The sequence below is a fragment of the Balaenoptera musculus genome, chromosome 13 (genome assembly GCF_009873245.2).
Source record: "Balaenoptera musculus isolate JJ_BM4_2016_0621 chromosome 13, mBalMus1.pri.v3, whole genome shotgun sequence".
Classification (NCBI taxonomy): domain Eukaryota; kingdom Metazoa; phylum Chordata; class Mammalia; order Artiodactyla; family Balaenopteridae; genus Balaenoptera; species Balaenoptera musculus.
The window spans coordinates 15631642-15645776 of NC_045797.1; the positions used below are offsets into that span (position 1 = coordinate 15631642).

Sequence of the window (14135 nt, forward strand, 5' to 3'; positions counted from 1 at the left end):
AAAACCTCGCTGCCATTATCTTCAATATATTGATTCATTTGCTCAATTTCAGAACATACAGAAAGTAGCTTCAGAATTGCTAAACCATAACACTGAGAAAAAATAAGTTTACTAACTAGAATTCAATGTTTTTGATAATAGTAGGGAGTTTTTATACACTTTTATACCTTACTTTCTTCATATGGCCGGGAGAGAACTCCTAAAATTTTTAATACAATAAATGTTACCTATAATTTAAGAAAGTGAATAATTTTAGAAACCCTTTTACATGAAGAATTTATATTTATAGTAGAACCAAGGCTTTTAAAGTTTTAGTCTTGAAACTTAATTTTAATGATTCAGAGTTATTATGTTAAAATTAACTTTATTTGGCTCTTACCCTGGCATCAGGATTATCATCAAATTGTGTTCTAATAAATGTGTCAAAAGAATCCCAGTAGTTTTCAGTTAGATTTCCACCTAAAGACCATAAGTAACAGAATACAAAAGTCTGACATAGTACAGTGTTCAGTTTTGTTTGCTCCTGAAAGAACAAAGGGAAAGAATTTTAATATTTTATATGCTAACATAAAAAGAATCTTAAATTACAAAGTCTAAAGACTGTTTTGTTTAGAATTATGCATTTTTAAAAGGGCACACTGGGCTTCCCTGGTGGCGCAGTGGTTGGGAATCTGCCTGCTAATGCAGGGGACACGGGTTCGCGCCCTGGTCTGAGAAGATCCCACATGCTGCGGAGCAACTAGGCCCGTGCGCCACAACTACTGAGCCTGCGCGTCTGGAGCCTGTGCTCCGCAACAAGAGAGGCCACGATAGTGAGAGGCCCGCGCACCACGATGAAGAGTGGCCCCCGCTTGCCGCAACTAGAGAAGGCCCTAGCACAGAAACGAAGACCCAACATAGCAATCAATCAATCAATCAATCAATCAATCAATCTTCAAAAAAAAAAACAAAACAAAACAGCTTTATTAACATGTAACTTATGTCCCATAAAAGGATTTGCACCCAAGCAAGTCCATCATCCTCCTCATCCCACATAATGCTGTCTCTTCTGTCACTTAGCTTTAAAAAAAAAAAAAAAAAGGGCACACTGCATGTTTCTTATATTTCATTCATTGGTGCACAGAATGATGTTTTATAATTGTATATATTTAAATACTCTGATGAGAAAATGAATGGCAAGGAGCATGTAGAACAAAAGCTCAAGGTTGTCTTTCAACTATTATAACTATGTTTATGCCTGCATGAAGGTATTTAAGTAGACACACACGGGGATTATGTTATAGACTGTAAGGAAGTTTAAACATTGAGTAGCGGAGTAAACTATAGGTTAAAATTCCTTCCAAATCTGAGATTGTATGAATCTATTCACAGTCATTAGTCCCCTAGAAAATTAACTTGAAAATCAAATAATCATATGACAGAAAGTTTGGAGTTGTTTATTTGCAGAGCATCTATACAATAATCACATTTTCCTAGTTTTATAGCAGTAAGAAAACCTTTCCTACCACTGTCAAATTAACTCCATCTTTCCCAAGTATCAAAGACTCCAATAAGCAACAGAGCGTAGTAACTTTGCTGATGTCCACTTGTGGGATTGCTTGGTTGCATTTCTTATTGATAAAATTTAAACCATCATCAACATAACGCTGGAAAAGATTCAATATATATTCTTGAGTTTCTTCATTCAGCTGAAAAATCAAACAAACAAATAATATTTTAGCAAGACCAGATAAAATATATAATTAAGTTTAAAAAGGGTTGGTTCAAACTTGTATGTTGCAATATACCCTGTGACTTTTAGACTAAAGGGTGTAAGCATCACAAGATATGAAACAAGTTAAATTAATAAAATCCCTTCTATGACTTGGGAGGGACACATGGGGGAGATTCTGGGTTACTGATAATGTCCTACATCTTGATCTAGTAATGGATACAGAGGTGTTTATAATCATTTGTTAAACTGTCAACATATATTTCATGTAGTCATCTCTATTGATGATATCTCTCATAATTAAGAACAATGAAAAAGAAGAAGTATAAAGAGAAATATTTAAAATATCTATGTAAGGTAAAGGACTAATTCCCAAAGATTTAAAAAAAAATGTTGCCCCCTCACCACTTTTATTAACATTGTACTGAAAGTCTTAGCTAATGCGATAGGAGAATAAAAGGGAAAAAATGTATACAGATTGGGAAGAAAGAAAAAAAATTGTCTTTGTTTACAGATGAAACAATTATCTACATAGAAAATCTCAAAGAATTGACCAAAAACTTCTGGAACTAATAAGTAGCTATAGCAAAGCTGTAGGATACAATGTAAATATACAAAAGTCAATTACTTTCCTATATACCAGCAATGAATAATTAGAATTTGAAATTGAAAATACAACACCATTTACATTAGCACCAAAAAATAAAATACTTAGGTATACTTTTAACAAAATATTTCCAAGATCTATATGAGGAAAACAACAAGATTCTGATGAAAGAAAGAAAGAACATCTAAGTAAATTACAAGACAGCTCATGTGCATGCATAGAAAGACCCAATATTGTGAAGATGTTAGTTATTCCTAATGTGATCTATAGATTTGATGCAATCTGAATCAAAATACCAGTAAGTTACTTTGTGGATATCAACAAACTGAGTCTTAAGTTTATACAGTGAGGGAAAAGACCCAGAATAGTGAACACAATATTGGAGAACAAAGTCAAAGGACTGACACTACCTGACAAGACTTACTGTAAAGCTACAGTAGTCAAGACAGTGTGATATTGGCAAAAAAAAAAAAAAAAAGACAAATAGATTAATGGAACAAAACAGAGCCCATAAATAGACTCATACAAATATAGTCAAGTGATCTTTGACAAAGGAACAAAGGCAATCCAATGGAGAAGGGACAGTGTTTTCAACAATGGTGCTAGAATTGGACATCCACATGCAAAAAAAAAAAAAAAAAAAGAGATAGAGAGAATCCAGACATTGATACTATGTCTTTCACAAAAATTAACTCAAAATGGATCATAAACCTAAATGTAAAATGTAAAACTATAAAACTTGTAGAAGAAAACAGAGAAAATATTTAGGTGACCTTAGGTTTGGAAGTGAGTTTTTAGATATAACACCAAAAGCACAATCCATGAAAGAAAAGTTGATAAGTTGGATGATTAAGATTAAAAATGTGTGTGCTGTGAAAGATATTAAGAGAATGAAAAGACAAGCCAGACTTGGAGAAAATACTTGCAAAACACATATCTGATAAATAACTTGTATCCAACATATATAAAGAACTCCCAAAACTCAATAATAAGAAAACATACAACCTGGACTTCCCTGGTGGCACAGTGGTTAAGAATCCGCCTGCCAATGCAGGGGACACGGGCTCGATCCCTGGTCCGAGAAGATTCCACATGCTGCGGAGCAACAAAGCCCGTGTGCCACAACTACTTAGCCTGTGCTCTAGAGCCTGTGAGCCACAACTACTGAGCCTGTGTGCCACAAGTACTGAAGCCTGTGCACATAGAGCCCGTGCTCTGCAACAAGAGAAGCCACCGCAATGAGAAGCCGGTGCACTGCAACAAATAGTAGCCCTCGCTCGCCATAACTAGAGGAAGCCCATGTGCAGCAATGAAGACCCAATGCAGCCAAAAATAAATAAATAAATTAAAAAAAAATAAAGCACAATGTGTAGTCATTGACATCTGTGGAAAAAAAAATCATACAACCTAATAAAAAGTGGGCAAAAGATTTGGACACCTCATCAAAGAAGATATATGGATGGCAAATAAATATATGAAGAGACACTCAACATATTAGAAAACTGCACAGTGAAAGCACAATGAGATACTGCTACATACCTATTAGAATGGCTAAAATCTAAAATACCACACCACCACATGCTGGTGAGGATGTGGAGCAACAAGAACTCTCATTTATTGCTGGTGGGAATACAAAATGGTACAGCCATGTTGGAAGACAGACTAGCAGTTTCTTACAAAGGTAAACATAGTTTTATCATATGATCCAGAAATCAGTCCTGGGTATTTACCCAAATGAGTTGAAATCTTATGTCTACACAAATACTTGCACATGAATGTTTATAGGAGCTTTATTCATAATTGCTAAAACTTGGAAACTTTGAGATGTCTTTCAGTAGGTGAGTGGATAAACTTGGTAAATCCATACAATGGAGTATTAATCCAGTTCCAAAAAATGAGCTATCAAGCCACAGAAAGACATGGAGGAATCATAAATACATATTATTAAGTGAAAGAAGTCAATCTGAAAAAGCTACATACTGTATAATTCCAGCTATATGATGTTCTGGAAAAGGCAAAACTATGGAGACAGTAAAAACAATCAGTGGTGTCAGGGGTTGAAAGAGGGTGTGGATGGATGAATAGGTAGAGCACAGATTTTTAAGGCAGTGAAACTATTCTGTATGATATTATACATGATATTATTTATTTATCAAAACTCATAGAATTGTACAACACAAAAGTGAACCATAATGTAAACTATGGACTTTAGTTCATAAGAATGTATGGTTCATCCATATTGGTTCATCAGTTTTAACAAATGTACCACACCAATGCAAAATGTTAATAACAGGGGAAGCTATTTGGAGGAGGGAAATTATATGACAACTCTCTATACTTTCTGTTAAATTTTTCTATAAACCTTAAGCTGCTCTAAATAATAAAGTCTATTAAAAGAGTGAATTCAGAAATGTTTAACATCTTTTGGCAGCCCATGGTAAAGTCTCAATTCTGAGAATTACTTTCTTTAATAAGGTACTCTGTTCACTTTGCTGTACACCTGAAACTAATAAAACATTGTAAATCAACTATGCTCCAATAAAAAATTTAAAAAAATATAAGGTACTCGGAGAGTTTACCACAATATTCTTAAAATGTTGATGCTAAGGATCAGGAAAACAATAGTTTTCTGATTCATTTTTGGATGGGGAGATGCAGAAAGAAGATGGCTTTTTTTGTTTTTTTTTTTGTAAGGGCACACCCTCAAATTCAAACATACATGCAGACCCCACACACTCACACATGCTCACATTGTCTAAGGAAACACTCCTTGTAGTTTTTTTGTTTTTTTGTTTTTTTTTTTAGCTTTAACTTTTTTTTTTAAAAAAACATCTTTATTGGGGTATAATTGCCTTACAATGGTGTGTTAGTTTCTGCTTTACAACAAAGTGAATCAGCTATACATAAAAATATGTTCCCATATCTCTTCCTTCTTGCATCTCCCTCCCTCCCACCCTCCCTATCCCACCGAAGATGGATTTCTTGAAGTGGCTTTCTTGAAGTGGCTTTCTTGAGATGAGATGGAGCAAAACACTTAAAAAGATTGCTTGTTCCACATATATGCATTAATATATGATATTTGTTTTTCTCTTTCTGACTTACTTCACTCTGTATGACAGACTCTAGGTCCATCCACATCTCTACAAATGACCGAATTTTGTTCTTTTTATGGCTGAGTAATATTCCATTGTATATATGTACCACATCTTCTTTATCCATTAGATGAACCAATTTGCAGGGTAGGAATAGACACGCAGACGTAGAAAATAGACTTGTGGACATGGTGGGGAAGGGGGAAATGGGATGAACTGGGAGATTAGGATTGACATATATACACTACCATGTGTAAAATAGATAGCTAGTGGGAACCTGCTGTATAGCACAGGGAGCTCAGCTTGGTGCTCTGTGGTGACCTAGATGGGTGGGATGGGGGTGGGTGGGAGAGAGGTCCAAGAGGGAGGGGATATATGTATACATATAGTTGATTCACTTTGTTGTACAGAAGAAACTAACACAACATTGTAAAGCAACTCTAACCCAATTAAAAACAAACAAACAAGATGAGTGGATAAAGAAGTGGTATATATAGACAATGGAATATTACTCAGCAACAAAAAAAGAATGAAATCTTAAAAAGAAAAAAAGATCGCTTGTTAAGGTAAAGAGAAACCCTATTTTAGAATGCAGAGGGTACAGAAGATAATATGGAACTGAGTTGCTCTGAATAATAATGTAAAAGCTTTCTTTCACTTTGGGTGGAATGGTACCTCTGAGGTTAGAATGTGTCTTGGGTAATCAACCTAAGGTTGGGTGGGAGGTAAACTGGTTTTCTCTTCTTCTTGTCTCTCAGAGGTGTTAGGGGTTCCTAAAATCTAAAAACTGTAACAATGCTTGGATTTACTGTTCTTTTCCTTCCATGTACTTCCCTCTCATTATCTCAAGCCTCCTGCAAAGTCTTTTTTTAATGTCCCAGCTTGTTCTACCTGTGTTTGGGGAAACTCAAGGAAGTGTTTATATTGAGAGAAAACAGTCTGGAGAGAAGCCAGGCAGGGTAACAAAAAATGAGGACAGCTTTGGGAAGTATACAACCTTCCTGGAAGATCCCAATAATTCTGGGGAGAGAGCTAGGTACAATGCTGGGATTCCCTCAATCAAGCACAGTGAGGCGTTAACCAATTGCTATCTGGACACTTGATGGAAGGGTGAGCCCTGACAGATGGAGACAGTGGGGAGTGTCTGATTGCACTTACTTTTTTAGAAACACTCTTCATCCAGGTTTTAACATAAGGCATCCACTTCAGTTCTTCAGGATCCACAAACACCATCCCACATCTACTGACTGTTGCAGGAGAGGCAACCTTTAGATCTTGCACCTAAAATTGAAAAAAGTCGAACAGGAAATGGCTAACATGATACTTCCTTATTCCTCTAACTTCAACGTTAAGGAATCACACATTTAAAGTTTAAGTTAACACTGTAAGGCTTTGTGTGGAAGAGAATGGGGGAGCTATAAGTGATTAAAAATGGAGAAGGAAAGTTAAGTGAGGTATAAGGAGAAAAAAAAATATAGAAGGATACTGTCAAATCCTTATGGGAAGGTATAAGTATTTCTTTTCCCTTCTTTTTGTTTTTCTTCTTATCTTTTTCATTCTTATATCCAATACCTAGCCTAATACCCAGGACATAGTAGGTATTCAATTAATGTTTGATGAATGAATACAGCAGGGGTGGTATCTTCCATAATATTTTGTAGCTGTATTTGGCCCACGTTCCTTTTCCAATCCCATCACCAAATATTCATACCACAGAGGGATGATTTATTCATCTTAAAAAATATATATATATATTTACTGCCTCCAAAGGAAAAGAAACAAGTGTTGGGGAAGCTAGAATTTATTGTATTTCCTGTTTATAGAGAGACAGAAATATTTGAGAGACTTTGGTTGTCAGAATGGACAATCTATTATAAAAGGACAATTTGGTAAATATTTAGTACGTAAACAAAACACCATGGTAGACCTTACAGATAGTCAATGGTACATCAGTAAGAGAAAAAAATTAATGATGGTATGCTAATCTAATGAACGATTTCACTCCACAGTAAGGAATATGCAATTTACCTCAAAAAGCATGTGGATTTGAGGTGTGAGTTTAATCCTCTCACTGTTAGCCAGGCAAAGCATCTTGTTATCATCCAGGACTGTATTCATATTTTCAATCCAAAGAGCATCTACTGGCCCATCACTGATGATCCATTTATGGTCTTCTGAAGTATCATTCACAGCTGCTCGGACACTTAGTGCCATCAAACCATCTTTCCACTCTAAGGTTATGTTATTAACTTCACCATATAATTCACCCATTGTAATTGATTTAGGATTAAGAACATATGTTTTAACTGATTGGTAAAAGGGATTGTCTACACCAAGTTTTTGCAAATTCCCTAAAGTTTCTGCTAGTATTTGGTAAACTGTGGTCTTGCCACCTCCTGTTGGCCCTACTAACATAACACCATGCCTTACTAGCATGGTTTCATAGAACTGTATCACTTTTTTAACCATACATGTCTCAGGCTGAAGATTTTGTCTCTCCATGACATCTATAATTGTTGACTGCAATATACCATAATCGTGTTCTGGGATTTGGACTCCAGGAAAAAGGTCAGATATGATTCCACTGTAAAAAAAAAAAAAAGTTAGGAACCACTGGTCATTAATATTTCCCCATGTTTGTTAAAATTAATTTATTAAACGTTACTATGGGTCCTATTTTTCTCTTATCTTTGCTTCTGAACACACAGTACTAGATTATCCTATGTGTTACACCAGAATCTATCATTTCTCTGATATTGTGCATGTTTTTGTTTGTTTCTTGTACAGTAGACCAATGTTCTTAAGTATATTGGGAGCTTTTTGAAGTAGGGAATATTTCTTACGTTTTTGTATTATATATAGTATGTGGCATAGTACCAGACATATAGGTGACAAATTTAACAGTTTATTTTAAAAATTATATTTATATCTCATCTTTTCCCAAAATCACTTATGTGTGCTTATAATAGTATATAAATATTCAGAAAAATAAGATGGAAATAGAAATAGAAAACTAGTACTACATAAAAAAGGGAGTAAAGGAAAAATGGACTTTTTCTGTAGGAAACAGTTAATATGGGATGGTTCTATGGGTAAAAAAGAAGCTAAACTCCCACCTTACACTACATAACACAAAAACATTTGAGAGGCAGTAAAGAACTTAATATAAAATGACAAGAAAAGTACAAGATGAGGGAGATCAAGATGGTGAAGTAGGAGGATGCTGAGCTCATCTCCCTCCATGAACACATCAAAAATACATCTACATGTGGAGCAACTCTCACTGAAAACAAACTGGAGACCGGCAGAAAGACTCTTCTACAGCCACAACTATAAAGAAAGATCCACACAGAGTCAGGTAGGAAGGGAAGAGAAAGAGCGATTAGGTTGGTACCTGTGCCTGTTGAAGGGGACACACAAGAGGCAGGGAATTACATGGGCTTGGAGGTCCTCCCTGGGGAGTGAGGGGTTTGACCCACATTGGGCACTGCAGTCTTGGGGGCTGACACTGGGAAGACAAGTCCTCTTAGCTGGTTTGAAAGCCAGTGGGACTACCAGCAGAGCTGTAAGAAACCTAGACTCCACTTGTGAGGGGTGTACACATGGTTGTTTACTCCCAAGAACAAGGGGGAGGAAACAGAATGAAACTGCCTGGGGCTCTGGCTGGTTTCCCACAACCCCCATCTCCCACCTTGTGCCCTGGCCCATGCTGAGCAACTGCTCCAGCACTGCTAGCTCTAGTGAAGCTCCCCACTAGGGTGAAGGCTGCCATTGCCAAGGAGAGTGTGCAGTTAGGGGGAAGGAGTGGCTTTGGACCCAGCACTGCATCTGAACAGGGGAAGGGAGGCTATTTCTGGATCTTATGGAGGCAGTGGATCATGAGTGGCCTGGAACTCTGATGTGTTGGGATCACCCCAGTACTTGTCCAAGCCTGCACTTGGCATCCAGTCCGGCCCTTCTCACTCAGCACTGCTCCTCTAGAGTGAAGGTGCTGTTGCTGGGAGGGGTAGATCACACACTTAGAGGGAATAGAACCAGCTCAGACCCAACTTCAGGGCTTCTGCTTCAGCACCTTGGGACCTGCCCCTGCCCTTCATAGGGCAGTGTTGACCACTGAGCATAGGACAAGCCCTGGTTCACACCTGACTCTGGCTCTAGCCCCTCCGTTTCCAGCCCCACTTCCTACCAGGGATTCCTGCCAGTACACCCTGGGGGAAGATGTGACCTGTGCTTACTTCAGATCCAGCTCTCCCACTAAAGCCACTGGGCACATTGCAGACTGCATATGGGGTCTTACACAAGGACACCCTTAAAAGACTGGGATAGGTAACTCTTTCACTTAATTTCATATAGACAGAGAAAGTGAAGCTAAACGAGAAGACCGAGGACTTTGTTTCAAATGAAAGAATAAGAAAAGAAATCTAAAATAACAACTAATGAAACAGAGATAAATAGTTTATCAGATAAAGAGTTCAAAGTACTAGTGATAAGAATGCTAACTGAACTAGGGAAAAGAATAGATGAACACAGTGAGAATTATAATAAGGAACTAGAAAACCCAAATAAGGAAACAGATATCCAGGTACAGGAAGCACAGAGAGACTCAAACAAGATGAATCCAGAGACCCACACCAAGACATATGATTAAATGGCAAAAGTTACATATAAGGAGAGAATTCTAAAGGCAGCAAGAGGAAAACAAAGAATCACATACAAGAGAATTCCCTTAAGGCTATCAGCTGATTTTTCTGCAGAAACTTGCAGGCAGAAGGGAGTAGCATGTTATATTTAAAATGCTGAAAGTGCTTAACTACTTGCTGGGTAGGGTATCCTACAACCTAAGATACTCTACCCAGCAAGATTATCATTTGGAATTGAAGGAGAGATAAAGAACTTCTCAGAAAAGCAAAAACAAAAAGAGTTCATCAATACTAAACTTACCCTAAAAGAAATGTTACAGGATCTTCTTTAAGTGGAAAAGAAAAGGTTACAACAAGAAGTAAAAATTTGTAGGGAAGGAAAAATCCTACTAGTAAGGGCAAATATATAGTTAAGGCTGTGGATCAATAACTTAAATAAGCTAGTACAAAGATTAAAAGACAAATTGTAAAATCAACTGTATTACAGTAAACGTGAAGGGATATACATGAAGATGTAAAATATGACATCAAAACCACAAAATGTGGGGGAGGGGAAAAAAAAATGTAGATCTTACAGAAGGTGTTTGAATTTAAATGGCTATCAGTCTAAAACAAGTAGATATAGTTATAGGTCAACATATATAAACAGCATGGTAACCACAAATCAAAACTTACAATAGATACACAAAAACAAGAAAGAAAGGAACACAAGTATACCACTAAGGAAAATCATCAAACCACAAGGGAAGAAACAAAAAGAAGGAGAAAAGAACAGAGAAGAACTACAAAACAACCATAAAACAAGTAATAAAATGGCAATAAGTACATAACAATTAATAATCCCTTTAAATGTCAATGGACTAAATACTTCAATAAAAAAGATATAGGGTGGCTGACTGGATACAAAAACAAGACCCATCTATATGCTGCTTACAAGAGACTCACTTCAGAACTAAAGACACACACAGACTGAAAGTTAGGGGATGGAAAAAGATGTTTCATGTAAATAAAAATGACAAGGAAGCTGGGGTAGCAATACTCAGGCAAAATAGACTTTAAAACAAAGTCTATAACAAGCAATATAGAAGGACATTATTAATGATAAAAGGGTCAATAAAAGAAGAGCTTGTTACACTCATTAACATATATGCACCCAATACAGGAGCACCTAAATATTCAAAAAGAATGTTAACAGATATAAAGGGAGGTATTGCCAATAATACAATAATAGTAGGGGATTTTAATACCTCACTTATATCAATGGACAGATCATCCAGACCAAAAAAAAAAAAGAAAAAAAAAAGAAAAAAAATCAACAAGGAAACAGTTGTCTTAAATGACACATTAGACCAGTTGGACTTACAGATATCTACAGGACACTCCATCCAAAAACAGCAGAATACACATTCTTTTCAAGTGCACATGCAATATTCTCCAAGACTGATCATGTGCTAGAGCACAAAAATAAATCTCAACAAATTTAAGAGGACAGAAATTATATCAGGCATTTTTTTCTGATCACAATGGTATAAAACTAGAAATCAATTACAGGAAGAAAAATGGGAAAAACACTAACTCATGGAGACTAAACAACATGCTAATAAGAAAGCAATGGGCCAATGAAGAAATCAAAGAGGAAATCAGAAAATACCTTGAGGCAAATGAAAATAAAAGAAATAACTTTCCAAAATCTATGGGATACAACAAAAGCAGTTCTAAAGGGGAGGTTTATAGTGATACAGGCAAGAAAAATCTCAAATAAACAACCTAACCTACCATCTAAAGAAATCAGAAAAAGGAGAAGAAACGAAGCCCAAAGTCAGCAGAAGGAAGGAAGTAATAAATATCAGAGAGGAAATACATATAATTGAAAAACCAAACAAACAATAGAAAAGATCAGTGAAACGAAGAGCTATTTCTTTCAAAAGATAAACAAAATTGATAAACCTTTAGCCAGGTTCACTAAGGAAGAAGATAAAGGAACCAAATAAACAAAATAAGAAACGAAAGAAAGGAATATACAACTGATCTCACAGAGATACAAAAAAATCATAAGAGAATGCTATGAAGAATTACACACCAACGAACTGGACAACGTAGAAGAAATGGATAAATTTCTAGAAATATATAATCTTCCAAGACAGAATCAGGATAAAATAGACAACATAAACAGACTGATCACTAGATGTGAAATTGAATCTGTAATTAAAAAAAAAATCTTGCTACAAACAAAAGTCAGGACCATATGGTTTCATGGGGGAATTCTATCAAACATACACAGAAGGGCTAATAGGTATCTTTCTCATACTATTCAAAAAAGTTGAAGAGGAGGGAACAGTCACAAATTCATTCTATGAGGCTACTATTACATTATACCAAAACTAGACAAAGACACTAAAAAACAAGAAAATCACAAGCCAATACTTCTGATAATATACATGCAAAAATTCTCAACAATGATACATCATTTTTTTGTTGTTGTTTTTAACATCTTTATTGGAGTATAATTGCCTTACAATGGTGTGTTAGTTTCTGCTTTATAACAATGATCAAGTTGGATTTATTCCAGGAAGGCAAGAATGGTTTGATATTTGCAATTCAATCAATGTGATACACCATATTAACAAAAAAAGAGGAAGAGTAAAAATCACATGATCATCTCAATAGCCACAGAAGAAGCATTTGACAAAATTCAAAATCCATTCATGATAAAAACTCTCAAGAAACTGGATATAGAGGGAACATATCTCAATATACTAAAAGCCATTTATGACAAACCCATAGCTAACATCATACTCAATGGTGAAAAGCTGAAAACTTTTATTTTAAAATCACAACAAGATAAGTATGCCCACTCCTGCCACTTTTATTCAACATAGTATTGGAAGTCTTAGTCACAGCAATCAGATAAGAAATATAAATAAAAGGAATCTAAATTAGAAAGAAGGAAGTAAAAATGTCACTTTCTGCAGATGACATAATATTATATATAGAAAATGCTAAACACATAACCAAAAATCTACTAGGGCTCATCAATGAATTTGGCAAAGTTGCAGGATACAAAATTAATACACAGAAATGCATTGCATTTATATACACTAAAAACAATCTATTGGAAAGAGAAATTAAGAAAACAATCCCATTTACAGTCACATGAAAAAGAATAAAATATCTAGGAATAAACCTACCTAAGGAGGTAAAAGACCTGTACTCAGAAAACTATAAGAAACTGATGAAAGAAATTGAAGAAGACACAACAGATGGAAAGATATATTGTGTTCATGGATTAGGAGAATCAACATTGTTAAAATGACCATACTACCCCAAGGCAATCTATAGATTCGATGCAATCTCTCTCAAAATACCAGTGACATTTATTCACAGAAATAGAACAAATAGTTTTATGATTTGTATGGAAACACAAAAGATTCCAAATAGCCAAAATAATCTTGAGAAAGAAGAAAAGACCTGTAGGTATCACACTCCCTGACTTTAGATTATATTAAAAAACTACAATAATCAAATTAGTATGGTACCAGCACAAAAACAAACTCGTAGATCAATGAAACAGAATAGAGAGCTCAGAAATAAATCCACACACTTATGGTCAATTAATCTACGACAAAGGAGGCAAGAATATACAGTGGCAAAAGACAGTCTCTTCAATAAGTGGTGCAGTGAAAACTGGACAGCTACATGTAAAAAAATGAAATTAGAACATTTTCTCACACCATATAAAAAATGAACTCAAAATGGATTAGACATAAATGTAAGACTGGAAACCATTAAAATCCTAGAAGAAAACATAGGCAGAACACTCTTTGACATAAATTGTAGCAACATTTTTTGGATTTGTCTCTAAGTCAAAGGAAACAAAACCAAAAATAAACAAATGGGACCTACTTAAATTTAAAAGTTTTTGCACAACAAAGGAAACCATCAACAAAATGAAAAGACAACCTACTGAATGGGAGAATATTTGCAAATGGTGAGGGGCTAGTATCCAAAATATATAAATAGCTCATACAACACAATATCAAACAAACAAACAACCCAATTAAAAAATGGGCAGAAGACCTGAATAG

General features: G+C 35.5%; 1 protein-coding gene across 1 annotated transcript in view; it reads right to left on the minus strand.

Moving 5' to 3' along the window:
- The window catches only part of DNAH6 (dynein axonemal heavy chain 6), a 298716-nt gene that overhangs the window by 140789 nt on the left and 143792 nt on the right, over nt 1-14135 (minus strand). Inside the window, exons 34-37 of the mRNA XM_036873333.1 lie at nt 7439-7994; nt 6569-6691; nt 1506-1688; nt 380-523 (exon numbers count right to left, since the gene is read on the minus strand). Coding sequence (XP_036729228.1) covers nt 380-523; nt 1506-1688; nt 6569-6691; nt 7439-7994 — 1006 coding nt within the window. The remainder of the gene's footprint in view (nt 1-379; nt 524-1505; nt 1689-6568; nt 6692-7438; nt 7995-14135) is intronic.